Source organism: Anopheles gambiae, chromosome 3, assembly GCF_943734735.2.
Source record: "Anopheles gambiae chromosome 3, idAnoGambNW_F1_1, whole genome shotgun sequence".
Classification (NCBI taxonomy): Eukaryota; Metazoa; Arthropoda; class Insecta; order Diptera; family Culicidae; genus Anopheles; species Anopheles gambiae.
The window spans coordinates 69968476-69985845 of NC_064602.1; the positions used below are offsets into that span (position 1 = coordinate 69968476).

Sequence of the window (17370 nt, forward strand, 5' to 3'; positions counted from 1 at the left end):
AAACTGGTTTAATTTCTAAACATCGACTTATGTTTAAATCTTTTGTTCTTTAAGTGCATCTCATAACATAATCTGTTGAATACATGATAATTTACCTTACTCAAAAGTATGTCTACAGAAGAACAATCATCAGCATTGATAGATGACATTTAGTGGACTGTACAAATGAAAAACTAGGTCCAATTCATAGTAGAAGCAATGCGTTAGTAGTGGTTATAATCAATGTCTATGAAGAATCTCAGTATCATACTTAACTCAAAGCTGTCATTTGTCCAGCAAAAGGAGGAGCTGATTACTCGAGGTAATCAGTTGCTTGGCATGTTGTTTCGGGTAACAAAAGATTTCAAAGACCCAATCTGCATCAAAGCATTATACTGCATTCTCGTTCGTTACTTGCCCTGAACCGTAGTCGAACTGTCGATATGGCTCTAGAGACCCCCTCACCTCCATGATTCGGGTGTTTAATGAAGGTCGTCATGTGTTTGATTTCGAAACCTCAGTACAATCCTTTAAAAACCGCCTTCGAATCGAGTGATTAAGTTGAAACTACTTATTTAAAACTAATGTTAGACTTGAAAACATTCACACGAACCACTGTTATCCATTGAACGAGAAATATACAATTAAAAAATTAAACAATAATGAAAGTTAATCGGTTATTTGGTTATTTAGTCATGGTTCAAAATATGTTCCATTATTCCTCCTTATTTTTCTGGCATTTTAGCTGTATTGCATGAATGCATCAATCATACCAGCACCGAATAGTAGTAGTAGTTATTGAAGCAAATAATTTCTGGGTTAGCATACCACCGATGGAATGTAACCCAAATTCCCATAATACGGATCACTCCCATTATAATTTATCAATGGGAAATAACTTGCTGGGATACTCCAAGCGTCTTAATGAGCTCCTGATGCGTTTGTGCAGGATCTGCAGTAATCATTGCATCTCCAGTGGCCAAGCTCAAGTCGTGCTCAGGAACTTTGCTCATCCTCTCAATTAAAATTAGCACATTTACCACCAGGAAAATTACTTTCGATAAATTGTTTCAGCGCCATTGTATTGGCTTGCGGCACAGGTCGGCACATGTTGCAGAAGTTATTATTTTTGGTGCTGACAGGTTTATTGGAACAATGTTGTTTTAATTGTAATTACTGTTGGGAAATGAATGTTTAAAGATGACTGATCATAAATGTTTTTTGTTAACAAATGGCGACATTTGAAATTTAGACGCTACACACTTATTAGTACTCCTAATACCGTTAGCTCCCGTAGCAGGTAAATTTGATTTAAACGAGTTTATTTCGTTATTGCCATTGTCTTTGGCATCATTCCAACTAACAACGGATTCCCCGCAGTTACCGTATTCGGCGTAGAACTTTCCTCTCAATACAGTCAAGATTGTAACGACTAACACTACCAGAAGCTAAAACTGTTCATTCGCAACTCAAATTTCCCATGTCTCTCGCCCTGTCCCTGAAGCATTTAGTTTTGCTTTGCAACTACCGAACTTGCGAGTCTTCTTTGGTAAATCCTCACCGAAATGTAGCATCAATCGAAAAGCACGAGAACTGTTTACTCCTGTAAGAACATTTGAGACGTAAGCAGAGACTGCTACTCTTGCTGCAAAAAACTTGTTCACTAAGTGATTTCTCTTCCAAATCCAAAACAAACTGAAAAGAAAACTTCCATCAACTTCCATTAACACTAAAAAGTGTACTGCAGTGCAAAGACAACATACAGTTGGTGTTTATATCATCAGGGTCGAGATTTAATTGTGCTGCTCGTTTGTTAAACAAACAGCCTGTTCTACTTCCACCGTTAGGGTGATATTTTAAACTCCCTTGTTCTACCTTTAAGCCTCCCGGACGGGATTCAATTAATAGGAATGACCAAATGACCAGCAAACCGCATTATCAGCAAACACAATCAGTTGTTATTATTCGATTACCGTGCGACCAGCGTTCCATTAGCGTTCCAATCGGAGCACATGCCAGCGGAAAGTGCACTTTTCACGTGCAAACCAATGCACGAACCAGAAATGGTCGGCAAAGAAGTGCAGTGTAAGCAGTAGTAAATCCAATGCTTTTTTTTTGCTGTCCTTTTCAACTCCATTTAGTTAAGCTTGGCGTAAAGTACATCGGGTGAATTTAAGCTCCATATTAACCTTTTGAAAAGTACTCGCGTCCGCGAGGATTACGGTTTCGATAAGCCGGAGTGGAGCAGAATTTCTCGGTAGAACACTATTGGAAGTAAATCCGGCAGAGCGTCGCTCCATGCGGTCCTAGTAGCCATCACCGTCGTATCCTAGCGACATCCTGGAGTGAGACAACAAGCACAGTTCAAACACATATTCAAGCCCCCCGCCCGTACACCGGTAAACGCTTTCTCTGTGTGCGTGAGTGTCTGTTTGAAGGGTTTACTAAGCAGCTGCGGAAAGTTCCCATCCGTCATTATCAATATTGCATAGGCCCGTGCTTTGCATGTATACTTCCTGCCACGGGGTAGGCCTGTCCCACACGCATACACACAACTACGTGCACACATACGTCCCAAATCCACACAAAGGACCACAGCATAATCAGGGGGCAATTCATTACGAGCCTCGCCAGCCGCATCAGTCGCCGTCCAGTGCTGGTCGTTGTAAGATGGCCGCAAAAGGAAATTCCGCCGACCGGAACGCACCCGAGCTGAACCGTGTGTTGAGTTTTTATCGCAATTCCACTATCCTGCTGACGGGCGGGACAGGGTTTCTCGGCAAGGTGCTGCTCGAGAAGATACTGCGCTGCCTCGGTGTGCGGAAAGTGTTTCTAGCGGTGCGGATTAAGGATGGTCGCAAGCCGGCCGAACGATTGCAGGAACTGCTCAAGGATGCGGTAAGTCGGCGTGGCGATGACGTGGGCGAACAACAAAGCCCGGTATTAATCTAATCAGCTTTTGTTTTGTCCGTGGGTGTAGCTGTTCGATAGGCTGCGGCAGGACGCCACCGTCGAGCAGCTGCTCGAACGTGTCGAACCGGTCGAAATTTCGCTCGAAGCGGGTGACGGGCTCGGACTAGGAATGGATGAAACGACCGAAACCCGCCTACTCCAACAAACGGACGTCATCTTCAATGTGCTAGCGTCGGTGAAGTTTAACGAAAGCATTAAGAATGCCGTCGACACGAATGTCGGCGGTACGCGTCGAGTGTTGCAGCTGGCGCGACGCATGCAACGGCTAAAAGCGGTCGTGCACGTGTCCACCCTGTACTCGAACTGCGACCGGACACACATCCGCGAGCGTGTGTACGATGATACGCTGCTACGACCGGAAGCTGTACTAAATGTAAGAGGAAAATATTCCACCGGAAAATGGCCCTTTTCTTTGAAGCTCTCCTTCTTAATTAAAGCTGTCGAAGCTGCTGTCAGCCGACGAGATGGACGGGTTGCAACACTGTCTGCTCGGCTCGCTGCCCAACACGTACACGTACAGCAAAAAGTGTGCCGAGTCGCTAATTCAGCAGCACTTTTCGGACTTGCCAGTTGGCATTTTTCGGCCTCCAATAGGTAAGTAGGGCTGGAGATTGTCGACTCTCCTTTCCGCAGATGTCTCTCACTCGTTTTATTTTCCGTTAATTCCAAAATTCAAAAGTCCTCTCAACGTACCGCGAACCGATCGCGGGCTGGACGGACAATCTGAACGGCCCGGCCGGACTGTGCCTGTGGACGGTGAAGGGTTACGTGCGCGTCATCCACGGCAATGGGCGCAAAAAGGCAAATCTCGTCCCGGTGGACTACTGCGTGAATGCGCTGCTGGTGGCGGGCTTTGATGTGGCCGACCGATCGATGGCGCGGGACCCAGCGCAGGATAGTCGGTCGGGCTGGGAAACGGTGCAACCGGTGCCGGTGTACAACTATCTGTACGACCGGCCCAACCTTACGTGGGGCCGGTACATGGGCACGGTTTCGATGGGATTTGACGGCTGGATCAAGCGACTCTGCTGGTAAGTTGGGTGGGCAGGGGGAAATCAATATTGTGGTTTACTAATAGGACGTTGTTGTTGGTGGAGGTCGATTGATTGAAAGTTGGTTTTACGTGTGTTATGGATTTTGCTCTGTGTTTTTTTTTTAATATTATCTAAAATATATTTTATAATTAACTTTTTATTTTTACCTTTACAAAGCCATTGCGGGCCGCATAACAGGCTCTCGATGGCCGTATGCAGCTCGCTGGACAAAGTTTGGAAGCCCATTTCTTATATGATAGAATTTAATTTATAACCTGCAACAAATGGTGCTGGTTTAAAGGTTTAACAGGCTTTAATAGGCCAGAAGCTCGAACAATTTCAAAACAGTTCTCTTCATGCCATTATTACCCTTAACAAGAACTGTCGTCAAGAATTAATCAACTAGCAGACTAAAATTAGGGCCAACAGGAAAGAAGGTTAAACTAAGCTATCTTAGAAGGATCAGTCTTGTCGAACATAGAGTTTACGTATCCTCTTCACCAAAGCACTGCCGTTTTAAGAGTGTCGCTGTTTCCTAAGCTGATTACGGATACGGAGGTGGCACTTTGGTCCCGTCAAAGTCGGTTAAATGTTTTTAAATATGTTTTGCTACATTGTGGTCAGTTGCTTAAACTGGCTATCAAAATAGGCCTGTCACATATCAAGGAGGATAAACTAAAGGAGGAACATACTGAAATCCTCATAAAGGAAATTAGGAAAAATCAATGATTGTTATTTAATTAATGTTGCTGACTAGTGTTGTGAAACGTAGTTATTTAATAGACATGCAAAGTACCATTACCAATATCAGCCTATTAACCAATATCAGCCTTTGGACGATAAAAATGTAGATAATTGAAGCTCCACTTTGGCCAATATTTGTTAAGAAGTACACACGGGGAATGACTTTCCGTAGACCTCATAAATGTAAATTTTTGTTTGACGAAGATAGATGCGTGGTTCTCGAACTTTTTTTTAAATAACAGTCTGATTTTTGGCAGGAGCGTAGTTAAAAATTGTCCCCAACAGTGCGTGAACAAAGTTTATCGATAAGTGGTCTAACCACGAGGTGAAATAAGTAGCAAAATGAACTACTTGACAGGTGAAATATCTGACAGGCACAGCTATAGGGTTGGGGGTAAAGATACAACATCCACTTTTGAAATTTACTTAAAAAGAACATCTTCTCAAGCAGAACATTCCCTAATTGGAAGAAATGATGAATTATTGACTGATTGAAGTCATTTAATGGATTTAGTTGCAATTTTGTACACGTTATTTGTTTACATTTCACATTAGCTGGTTGCTGTGATGCGTTATATGACAGACATTTCATCTATCAAATAGTTCATTTTGCTGTATATTTCACCTCGTGTAGCCGCGCGGTAAGGAATTGTCCAAGTCTTTTAATTGTTGTCTATCCTTACTCATCCATATGTTTACTGTTTATAACGTAATCAAGCCATCGAGGTACATTTCAGCTGCAAAATCCCTATCTTTGAATCTAGCTTATAAAGTTATGATTCAAATTACGGGCAGTTTCAAATTCCGGACATTCGGCATATTTTTATTTAAGTTCTTCTTACTCAGTCCGTGGACATGCTGCTTTTTAATTTTAGATGTTTTCCATGATGTGCTAGAATAACTCGAATGTCTGACCCCTAGTAAGTCTTGACGCCGCAGTAAATAAATATTTTCTGTCGGTCAGTTCACCACCAGAGGCATTCTAGCAGTTTTGCTTCAAACCCACGTCAGTGTTATTTCTTCGATAATTTCTTTTAATTGCGTCCACGTGCATTTAAACACGCATCGGATCTATTGTGAAAAAAGTTATCAACGCGAAAATAACAGCGTTTTATCATATTGTGCTCTGAAATTCATTAAAATACATATTAAATTCTGTCCAGAAAACGAAGCAAGACTTTTTATCTTGTTTTCAATTCCGGCCAGCCGAAGTAAATTGTGACTGGTTGCTTAAAAACATTTTTTTAGTCTGTTATAATAACAAGAATACAACGATATTTGAAGATGTATGTGATAAGTGCATTGATGGCCGTACGGGAAAGACCGTCAATTCGCGTAGCAGTTCTTCGGTTCTATGCATCTACGATTACAAGAGAAAAAAAACAACATCCAAACCCTTAATGTATTTAAGACAGTCGTTCTGTCGGCCTAGGAAGACACTGACATCCAGAATCAAGTGTCCAGACCTTGAAACAAGTTAAAAACTAAAAAAGCGTAGTGTGTATGTAAATTTGAAGATTACAAAAGGAATTTGGAGGCTGTCCGGAATATGAATTTTTGAAAATTATTGGAAATCTTTGTTTTTTAAAGCTTGCTTTAGTAAAGTGTTATTATTAAAATATAATAGGTACACTCAGACACGGCATATCTTTCTTCGCGAACCTTTTCCCTTCCACTAGCAACAAGTGTCAAAACAGATTAGCCAATATTTTTGCGTTCAAACACCACGAACCTTAGCAGGATAAAATTATAGTAGTTTAACAAAATAATTCGTAAAACATTGGTTCTTGTTGTAAGAAATGCACAATGTACAACCGTTAGAACACTTAGGGCTTGAGAGTGATCGAAAAAATATGTTAATACAGGAATAAACACGATGTTTCTCTCGATCTGTATAATATTATTGCTATCCATCGAGCGATGGATAGCTTGGATTGCTCGAAAAAGATTCTCCACAGGCTGCTAGACTTCCCCTATCTCAATGAAAAAGTGTGTTTGACAGATATGCTCTAACAGGATATGCTGTGTGTGAATGCGGCTAATTAGTAAGAACATATTAAATACCAAAAAGGCCTAAATGTCCGTAATTCGAAGCAATATAGTACCTAAAAACAAGGAATGCAATATAAACATTAAGTACTATCATATAAATAGCCTCAGATCCAAAAGGATGTTTCTACGTAATCAGATAGTTTTGTGGGTAATCCATGTAAAAGAAAATCATTTCATATCCATTTCAGAGAATTCATAGGGCTTTTTTACTCCTTTTAACGCAACACCTCACACACTCCTTCTTTTCCGGGGTGTTAAAAATAGCTCAACAATATGTTTATTTTCATTTCATTTCCTTTAAATCATTTCCTTCATAAAAACTCGTCTCACTTGTGAACGCTTGTGAACGCTTCTATGGAAGTTTCCATTGCAAAATCTACACTAGCTGACGCTGGGTTGACACACCAGAACTTCCCATGCATGGTTTAAACTTTGGGACAGCTTTCGCAGAAACTGGAAAATGGACATCAATGCTAAAATGTGCAAAGTTGTATCCTGCTTTCTAGGAAGTCCTGCTTCGCTCAGTCGTGGTTAACCTTCGCCTGGTCATTCGCTGAAGCTCAATTTGTTCCAGTCCACAGGTTCTGGGAACTCCTATGGATATGGTTCATCTTTCTCAGTAATCCTCGGTACGGTCGGACAGTCGAGATTGAAAAGGGTGTCTAAGGAATAGCAACTTGGTTGGGACGTGCTTGCTGTGGATAAAATCACAAACACGTTTGCTTCAGCGCCTGTCGGTAAACCCAAAACTAATATTAAGTAGCTTTTAGACGTTTCTGAAGGACAGAAAATGCGAAATGGAATCTCCCGTGTTACATCGTATGCCGCGTCTAGATAAGAACCAAATTGAATCTAAACTAAGACCGATAAGCTGAATATTTAAAGCTGTTTTTATTGCGTTCAAATTAATTATTAATAGCTGCAACAACGAAGCAGCAACAGGGTCACGGGGCGTACGGAGAGAAGTCCAAAATTAATTACCCTTCGATGGAATTTAATCGGCTAAGCACCAATAAACCAATGAATAGTAGCGTAAAGTTCGGCAGACACAAGGGTACGATGGGTCCTGTGCAACAGTTTGTGTTTATTTTCAAGCGAAACCCACCAATTCCACGGCCACCGGAAGCGTTAATCGCGTTACCGAAATTATCTGAGCGTTGAAGCGGCAAACAAGACGTCTGACAATCCGCTTTGTTTGGTCCTCCCTCTGAGCGCCCCACGGTGGGACGGTTCATGTATTTGCCCAGCTATCGACATTGCAAACGGAAAATAGCGCGCGCGGGACGGGTTTGCCAACCACTTTTTCAGCGAAATCGCCCACTTTCGCCATGCCGATGGAGAAGCTTGGTCGCTTGCAAAGGCACATCACTTGCCACGTTTCCCACACACTACTCATATATTTCTCTTTTTTTTGCAGGCCTCATTCGTACACAATCGTCCCGAACAGGGCCCTGTTCCGGGTGCTTTCCCTCTGCTGCCATACCGTACCGGCCTGGCTGCTGGATTTTGTCCGTCAGCTGCGCGGTAAACGGCCCCTGTAAGATATGCTTGCGATTTGTTTGCACAAAGAAAGAAAAAGAAGAAGAAAGCAAAATCGAATATCGAGTCGAACGCTGACAGTTTCACCATTCCACAGCTACCGGCGAATGGCAGCCAAGACGAACCGATTCCTCGAAACGATGGCCTACTTCGGGCTGCGGGAGTGGCAAATAGCGAACGAAAACGTGGTCCGCTTGCGGACGCTGCTGACGCCCACCGAAGCGTCCCTGCTCGAGTTCGATCTGTCCACCGTCGACTGGGACGAGTACTTCCAGGCCTACATACCCGGCATACGGCGCTACTACTTGGGCGAGCTGCCGGCTGCCCGGGACCGCATCAACCCGGCCCAACCGCTGGCCTGGAATCGGAGGTACATGGGGGGAGGTGGATTTGATCTCGTTTGGCACGCGTAGTAAATATCTTTATTTTCCTTTTTTATCTTTTTTATTATTTTGGGTGTGGTTCACACACTACAAGGATACAGTTTCTGTGCCGACTGCTGCACCGGCTGATGTGGGTTTTGATCTGCTTAAAGTTGGGCCACCGGCTGTACGTGCGGCGCAATTTATTTTCGATTTTGATCGCATAACGACGCAACCAGTCAGGCCGGGAGGACACACGTGACCTCGGGACGTCGTGTGGACGAAGATGATGCTGTACGGTGTCGAGAGAGTACATACATGTACAAGCTGTGGACAGAAATTGTTCATCGAGTGAAAAGATACGGACGGTTGCTAGAAATAAAAAAAGAATGAATAGATGGAGAAAATGGTGCAGAAAATTGTTTTTGTTTCCTAAAAATGGTTTGCGAAAAGAGTGAAGTATATTGTTTTATTCTTTATTCTTGTTTGCTGGTTCAAGGCAAAGGGAGTTTTCTCATTGCTTTCTTCAGTCTCTGTATTATTTTTATTATTTTGTTTATCTCCTTTCCCACTGTTTCTCTTTTTCAAATGTTTTATTTATTTGAAATTTGTTTAATAAAAAATGTTTAATATTTATTAGTTTTTATCTTCGTTTTACATCGGTTTTGTTCATTTGTCTATCAATATTTTTTTTATATTATTTGAATATAAATGTGTCTGTCTAAAGGACTTTTATTTTAGATGTTCAGGGAGCTGTCTTAAATAATGTCTATTTGTTTTTGTCAATTATTAGCTTTTACATTATTTTTTCTTATGCAAGTTTTGTAATGTGTTATTATCTTTTTTGTAAATTTTCTATTTAGAAAAAAATGCAATCATATATATCGTTGAAATGCTGGTCAGTTTTACAACAATCAAAAAATCACAGCAATATGTTCAACTATATCCTATTTCCAAACCAAATCAAAATGACATTTACTCCAATAAACAAACTCTTAAACCATGATCCATGATTCATTCGATGCGCTCACGGTTCATCGAACGGCCAATCAATCCTCGATTGGAAGCGTCACCATCTCTCTCATTTATTTGTGACTCCACTTGCGAATAATAAACAAGTTTATGGTTCAAAATGCGTGCAGTACGAGCATTGAAATTGATGAAATATCGATACGCATAGTATGCAGCAAGAGAGAAAGAGAAATAGATCTTTTTTTTTTATATTTGTTATGATTTGTGACACTTTTTACAGCTCAAGGACACACGGTATAGCCGGCCTCCGTTCACCTTCCATGGCCAGAGCCGTCTGAACCGGTGTGTAATCAAATGGAAAATGCTCGATCGAGGAGTGCACGATTGATGGTATTAAAGGCAGCACAGGGAGCGGCGTGCGAAGCAATGGGGTAGCCAATTCATTCCGATTGAGTTGCCGAATCATGGAGAGGATGATTTACGGGCTTTGAACCCACCTTGACAGATAGTCACAAATTTTCGGAGTAAAAAAAAAATAAATAAATAAAAAATAAAAAGAGACGGTGAAAGCAGGTTTCATGCAATCATACGCTTCGTTTCGTTTCGTTCGTTGGCGGGAGCGGGTGGGAGGGGGGGTGGATTGTTGGGTGGTATAACTACTGTGCTGGTTAAAGCAATAGAAGTTAGTAATTTTACTGTCTGGCATGGGTGTAGTTTGCAGTCGGTTTGTTGTGGAATCGCAAAAATGAATCGTATGAAAGTGAACGAAACGAGGGTATGACATTCTGGCTGCACCTTGAGCTTCAGGCGGAGGAAGCGAAGATCAAAGATTCTTTTTTTTTTGAAAATCCCTTTAAAGTGATGACTAGTTTGTCAGTAAGCCAACTACGGCCAGCCTATGTGGGATTTTACTTTATCTTGCATAGCTTCAGGCGTTCATCAAGAACGATTGAGAATTAATGCTTGGGAAGCACTGTTATACTTAAGCGTATACCCAAGAAATGAAATAATATCAAGCAAAGAAAGGAATAGCAGATATTAATACTGTACGACTTTTGTCAGTGACGTATGAAGCCAATCGGCCGTAAATTGAAAACTAAAACCATCAACAATACATCATATTGCATATCTTCAGGGGTAGTACCCATGAAATATTCATTTTCCGTGTATAATAGACAAAAAATTGATGTAACAAAAAAAAGCTATTTAATTACGCATGCAATCTTGGAAGGTATCACAATTTCTGATATTTTCTTTTGCCTAGTAACTTGCCAAAAAAGTTATTCTTTAGAAGATTTCAGCCAACTCATGCTGGCGCTGGCTGTGCGCAGCTTGCCATTGCCAAACGGTTGGTGTTTCCAATTAAAACTTTTCCCGCCCCAACAGCAGCAGGTAATGGCCGGAACAAAGCAAATAATTGTACGATTAGTTTACGCGCTGAATCATGACACTCGTAAGGGAACTTGGCTTTTATTGGCCTGCCTTTTTTACTTACCTTTGTCATACCACACCGAAGGACGTGAAAAGCTTTTTGATTGCGTATCGTTTGAAGGTCGTTTTATTCGTCGATTTTCACCTTCAAGTCATCACTATTAAATAATGCTTTAATAAATGAAAAATAAGGGCAAAATAGCAAAAGTTGTGTGGAATCTTAGCTTTATTTAAACTCGTTTAAATGCAAACAGCTCACAGTTAATACACATTGCTCGTTTTGTACTTAAAGTATCAATAAAACGATCGATTTTACAATGTAAGTTTTTTCTCCCTCTTTCTCTATTTCTCTCCAATTGGCTCAGTCCGCTCAGTCAAAGTACGGGCCGAGCTGCTCCAAATCATTACAGTACAAATGACCACCCTTGGCGTCAGCTGTACCGTTCGAATGTGCTCGATTAGGCTCACCGTCCCCACCACTCTCGCCACCACTGTCCGGGTGGGGATGGTTCAGCGCCATCCGGACGGTGCTGGTGGATTCTCGCGCGGACCCGTTCCGTCTGGCCGCTCCTATCCGGCTTCCGATGCCATCGGACGGACCGACACTGTCTTCGGTGAGCTGACGTGACGCTAGCTGCTGATCTAGGCTGGCAGCGGAAGATACAATCAGCTTATCGTGCTCGTTCTGCCGTGGTTCTTCCATCCGTTGCTCCCAGCTGGGGGGCCGGTTTTGCCCAAAGTTGGTCGTAACGGTACCGCTAGTGACGCTCAAACCCTCACCGGCACCTTTCCTTGGCCCGCCGAAGGACAGCTCGTGCAGATGGCCACCGCCCACGGGGTGGTGCGGAAAGTGATGCCCAGCGGGTGGAAATTTGAACTGTGCCGGCAGCTGCTTCGATCCCGAGTACCGGTTCGTGCTCAGCTTGTTCCGTATCGAGGAGGTGGCGTACGTCGACCGGACCGAGCTGACGCGCGTAAAAATCGATGACGTTTTGTCCGACTCGTGGTTGTGGTTGTACGTTTGGTCGCGCTTGAACGGGTAGCGTTTGCGGAACTCGCGCTTAAACTTTTCCTGCAAGAGAGCGTTGGGAGAGGTGGTAAAAAGAGCAAAGAAAAAACCAAAGGAGAACGAAAGAGATATGCGAATTCAATTTCATTTGCATTTGCCCCTTGGGGTGGATTTGGGCTGTATACTTACGTTATAAATGCCGTAGATAAACGGATTGTAGCAGCTGTTGCTCATCGCAAGCCAATCGCACACGAACCAAATGATGTTGATAAAGCGATATCTGTGCAGGGACGGGAAAGCAGATAATCGAAACTTAATGTACTTTGCGTGAGGCTCGTTATTAGGGTCGTTATTGCAGCGCACGTATTCGCCGAGCCGAGTGCGTGATTTGGCTAGGTCAGACAGAGCTTTGTGGAGCTTTGTGGGCAGAGCGATAATCATGCCGCAATCTGTGCGACCGGAATTACAAACGCAGTTTCGTTTCATCTTCCATGTACGATTCGTGTGGTGTCGTTGTAGCGCAACCACTGTATGCTTTTGATGTTGAACAGTGCAAAGGAAATCATTTGCCTTTGATTGTTATTTTGATTGGACTTTCGAACACAGAATGCGCCGGAAAGGTATGCAATTGAAATGCACTCGATGCGAATTACGGTGAGCAAATTGATGGGCAATATTTGGATTGGAATTTTTAACAATTATTTTGTAACCAATGGTGCATGATCGCAATTATTTGTAATCTGCTTAAACTGAACTCATTTGCATCACTAACTCAACTACTTTTAAATCAAACGTATAAAATAATGTTTCGACATCTCATATGCAATTATATTGCAAAGCTTCAGGCGCTTACTTCAGGGTTACAGAAAATAATAATATTCAGCTGGATAATTGAAAGCTTTATTAAACAGTACCTTTTTCATGGGTTTAAAAATATATTTTTTATAGTATTATGATCAAATAGGGAAAAATATAATAAATACAACTTGAGCCTTTTGATTCAAAGTTCCAAAATCTAACGCCCTATGTAGGTGAAAACTACCAGGCGTATCCATCATGAACTAAAAGGAGCAAAAGGGTCATCCATAAAATACGTAACATTCACAGCGAAGGAATACACAGGAGAAGGAAAATTATCTAGCTTCCTTAACAGCAGTTAGTAGCAATTAATATGAATTGTTTTTACTCTCGCCAAACCATAATAAACCACGAACCAGCAGTAGTACTTGTTATTAGAGCAAAAAGGGAAAAGTTCTAAGCCACTGTTCCAACGCGTTCTAAGACACAAATTCCAAAATTCGATTTGGCTATCGAACAAAGAGAGTGAGAAAGTGAATCGTTTTCATTATCTTCACATTCTTCGACAAAATTGACGAGTCATTTAAAAGTTACTACACAGGGGCAGCAAAGTTTTTTACACGCCCGATGCTGATGGTTTCCAGTAACCACCGGAAAGCATTAGCCACAAAATACTTTATATTCATAGACGCAGCTGACGCAGCTGATTGAAAAATATGCACAAACTTTGCGCGGTTCCGTGTACTTGCTGTCAAACTTGCTGGTAAGCTTATCGGCATTGGCCAGCTGCCAGCAGCGTGCACCCAATATAATGGATCGAATAAATCTACGTCACGGCGGTATTGAATTCGAAATCGGTTTTAACACAATCTAAAAATAGCTCAACAGTTAATGGAACTTCCTACGCATGGTACCAAAGAGAGCTAGGGGGCGAAACACCGAAGTGACAGCGCTACTTACTCATTGATTTCCGGCCACGTCACGTGCAGGATGTTGTACAGCTGCAGCGGAAACCAGCAGACGCCGAACAGTGCCACCACGATAATCAGCATTTTGATAACCTGCTCACAGGGAAAAAAAAATAAAGAGAAGAAAGAAGGAGCGAAAATGAAGGAAAGTTATGCTAAACCACTACAAACGATAAGATGCGATAATGGTGAATAATATCCTCTCGAGCTGTATTGAAGGCGAGCAAGCGCCGCTGCACTCACCTTCTTCTTGTTCTTCAGCATCGTAATGTCACGCGAGTCCTGCGCATTGCCGGGCGTCTTGGAGCCCCACAGCCGCAGGGCCATCTGTATGTAAACGAAGCTGATGACGAACAGCGGCACAAAGTACTGCACCAGCACGAGCACGTACCGGTAGAGCTGAATTTCCCCATGCTCAAAGTTGACCACCTTACAGAACGGGACGGTAATGTTTGTGTACGTTTCGTTCATGCCGCCTGGTTGGGGTAGACAGAAGAGACAGAAAGAAAGTGGGCTCAAACAAACGGTCTTCAGGGAAGGCGATGTGGGGTAGACCTACCGAGCGCAATGTAGGACACTGGGCGTACTCGCAGCGCAAACAGGATCGGTGCGGCCAGCGCAAAGGACAGCATCCATATGGTGCTGATGACAAACTTGGAGATGTTTTTCGACGTCCGAGCTCTGGCGAAGAGGACAAGCCAACAGGTAATAATCTCAAAAAATAGCAACAAGGGAAGAGAACAAGGTTCGGGATGGTTACCTGAGCGGATTAATGATGGCCCGGTGCCGATCCACCGCGATGGCCGTCAGCGTGAAGACCGACACGTTCACGCTGATCAGCTGCACGAACGGGCAGAACGGGCACATAAACTCGGGCAGATTCCAGCGCTGGAGCAGGGCCGCCTGGAACTGGAACGGGATGGCAAACACGCCAATGGTGACGTCGGCCAGCGCCAAATTGGCGATGAACATGTTCGTGATCGTCTGCATCTGCTTGGTGGTGAGGACGATCCAGATGACGAGCGAGTTGCCTATCACCGCCAGTATGCTGATGGTGCCGTAAAACAGGGACAGCAGCACCAGCAGGCCAATCGGGACTTTGTACAGATTTTCTGTGGTACAGCAACGAGAGGGTGAGAGTTAGTGGGAGAAGTGTGCCAACATGATGATGGGGTAGGACCTCGTTGCATGACTCACCATCCTCCAACACAATCCGTACGTCCGACTGATTGAGGGTGTAGTTGTAAGCGGTGTGATATGCGGTAATGTCCGTTGCCTGCATGATTGCTGCAATGAAGAGGTAATGATGATGATGGTTAAGGACACGTTTGAACTATCGCCGGGGATTTATACGTTTGATGCATCAGTCTCTCCTGTTGACCAACTGGACTAACTTTCGCACTAAAATAAAGTATGCGGTTAGCATGATGATGGCACAACATGAAACTGTCGAGGCGTAAGATGAAGAGTCTCCCGAGGTAATTTGTTTAACCTTGCGTATGATTGTTTTGATGCGTTTACGGGGTTTTGGTAGTAGGTTGGACTAACCAGACCCTCAAAACTGATGTAGCTCATCAGTAAGTCCTACGCGTTGGAGTAAATTGTGGTTAATGTGATAGTCTTGCTGAAAGAGTAAAATTGTAACTGCCGATGATTGCAGCATCATGGTATTTACGTCACTCATGAATAATAAATACATAGCTAAATTACGTCTCCACGAAGATGACAGTCAGTAACGCATATCATCGAGACATTCAACGCGAAATCATTACCAAGCGTCGATGCATTATGATTGGAGGAAGAGATGAGGTTTTTTTTTAGATATAATAGAGACTCCCAGCAAACGTAAAGATGAATTTCCGTCTAAATATTTTTTTTTATCTTTTCCTTCTATCCGACTAACAACCCTTTGTATAAAGCCTTGCGACAGTGAACCAAATGTCGTTGGATAGCTTTCATTTATTTTTATGCGATATATGTTTCATACATCATCTTTAACTTTCAAAGCATGTTTTGTGAAACGTTTTTTTTAAGTAATTTTTTAACGTTTGAGAAATTGCTGAAGCAAATAACAGGGGTTTCGCATAATTTTGGGATTATTTTCAAGTTTTTTTAATATTTTAGAATTATTTTTTTGATTTCACAACAGTGAAGTGATATAATATAGCCATAAAGCAGAGATGTCTAACTGTTGGTCCGCGGACCAAATATGGCCCGCGAAGTCTTTCGGTGTGGCTCGTGACCGTTAGAGCCAACATTTATTTTGCATTTCCGCTGCTGCAGTACAGTCCAGTCAACTCCGGACGCCTGAAGTACGAAGAAATCTTTGTCGGTGTTTTACTCTAACTTCTCTTTATGCATGCGTGTACAAAAAAAGATAAGATGCGTTACAAAAAAGAAAAGATAAAAAGATAAGTATTTTGCGGAATTATTTTTTGTTTTTGTTTAATTAAACGATTTCTGTGTTTGTTTTGTTATTAAAACGGCTACAAACATAATGAAACTTATTTTTATTTCATAATAATTCACTCCCAATGAATAGATTATGTTGTTAAAGTAAAAATATTTGTAGAAAAATAAAAAAAAACAACTGACGTTTTAGCTTCAAACTCATCAAACATCGTAAATGTACAAAATTAACATGCTATGTGTAGTTTTGAAAGATTCCTTTTTTTTTAATTTAAGCGATCAATTCGAGTGCTTGGTGCCCAAATAGCAATTTCTGGAAGAAAAAGATTTCGAAAAATTAACAAAATCATTATACCAACGGAAAGACAAAACGCAAGTTCTGATACTTTTTTGCCATAATGTTTTGGGCAAAAGTATCAGATCGAACCCCTCTTTACGCACGGTTGCTGTTTAGAACATTTCATTTCTTCCAAGCAGTTGAAAATTATCTGAGCTGTCAGCACAACCACGTGTTACTCTTGATAGGAAGCTACGAACGATTTATACCTTTTCATCAGGCAGCACTAGACAGACGTGTGGACTAAACTGCGGGCGAGCTTATATGTATGATTTAAGATACCATAATAAAAGGGTATTTCTATGGAAATTGGCAGGAAGGGTGTTTTTAGCGTAGGTTAATGCTGTTCACAGTCAATGCTTGCTCAAAAATGTTGATAATTTTAATTACATAAATTTCAACGTAACATTTACTATTCTGCCATGAATAAACCAACCAAATATAACCATATGCCTATAACCATATGACGACAATCTCCTACAAACGTCCTTTAGAAATACAATGACCCGCAATATCAAAAGAGTTTGACATCGTTGCCATAAAGCATCAATAGTTTAATAAAGAAATGTAGTTTGTAGTTCAGTTTGTTATCAAGAGCAATACACAGACAATTTTTTTTTTTGTTTCATTATTTATCGTTTCAGTGAGGAGTATTTATTTTAAAGGTATTTAAAGATGTTAGAAAATGATAGGCAAAAACAGCTTGTTTTGCTTACGTTCATTAGTTCTCTGTTTTTCATGTTTCAGTAAAAAATTAATCTTG

General features: G+C 41.9%; 2 protein-coding genes across 3 annotated transcripts in view; one reads left to right on the forward strand and one right to left on the reverse strand.

Moving 5' to 3' along the window:
* Nucleotides 1–1648: 1648 nt before the first annotated feature.
* LOC1271108 (fatty acyl-CoA reductase wat) lies at nucleotides 1649–9116 on the forward strand. Its single transcript, XM_061658330.1, has 7 exons — nucleotides 1649–2877; nucleotides 2960–3325; nucleotides 3390–3546; nucleotides 3632–3983; nucleotides 8200–8319; nucleotides 8419–8691; nucleotides 8799–9116. The coding sequence occupies exons 1-7, from the start codon at nucleotides 2485–2487 to the stop codon at nucleotides 8908–8910; spliced, it is 1773 nt and encodes a 590-aa protein (XP_061514314.1). The 5' UTR covers nucleotides 1649–2484; the 3' UTR covers nucleotides 8911–9116.
* Nucleotides 9117–11294: 2178 nt separating this feature from the next.
* Nucleotides 11295–17370, reverse strand: part of LOC1271106 (RYamide receptor) — a 66339-nt gene continuing 60263 nt past the window's right edge. For both annotated transcript variants that reach the window (XM_061660091.1, XM_061660090.1), the window contains exons 2-8: nucleotides 15059–15148; nucleotides 14622–14973; nucleotides 14421–14542; nucleotides 14105–14337; nucleotides 13854–13954; nucleotides 12285–12375; nucleotides 11295–12158 (exon numbers count right to left, since the gene is read on the reverse strand). In XM_061660091.1, the coding sequence (XP_061516075.1) occupies nucleotides 11457–12158; nucleotides 12285–12375; nucleotides 13854–13954; nucleotides 14105–14337; nucleotides 14421–14542; nucleotides 14622–14973; nucleotides 15059–15143 (1686 nt within the window). In that variant the 5' untranslated portion in view covers nucleotides 15144–15148 and the 3' untranslated portion in view covers nucleotides 11295–11456. The remainder of the gene's footprint in view (nucleotides 12159–12284; nucleotides 12376–13853; nucleotides 13955–14104; nucleotides 14338–14420; nucleotides 14543–14621; nucleotides 14974–15058; nucleotides 15149–17370) is intronic.

What these genes read in the sequence shown, in the direction of transcription:
- LOC1271108 (XM_061658330.1), top strand. Translation starts at nt 2,485, where the DNA reads ATGTATACTTCCTGCCACGGGGTAGGCCTGTCCCACACGCATACACAC. An exon ending in CATTTTTCGGCCTCCAATAG is followed by an intron (nt 3,547 to 3,631) that starts GTAAGTAGGGCT and finishes AAAATTCAAAAG; the next exon opens with TCCTCTCAACGTACCGCGAA. An exon ending in CCGCTGGCCTGGAATCGGAG is followed by an intron (nt 8,692 to 8,798) that starts GTACATGGGGGG and finishes ACACACTACAAG; the next exon opens with GATACAGTTTCTGTGCCGAC.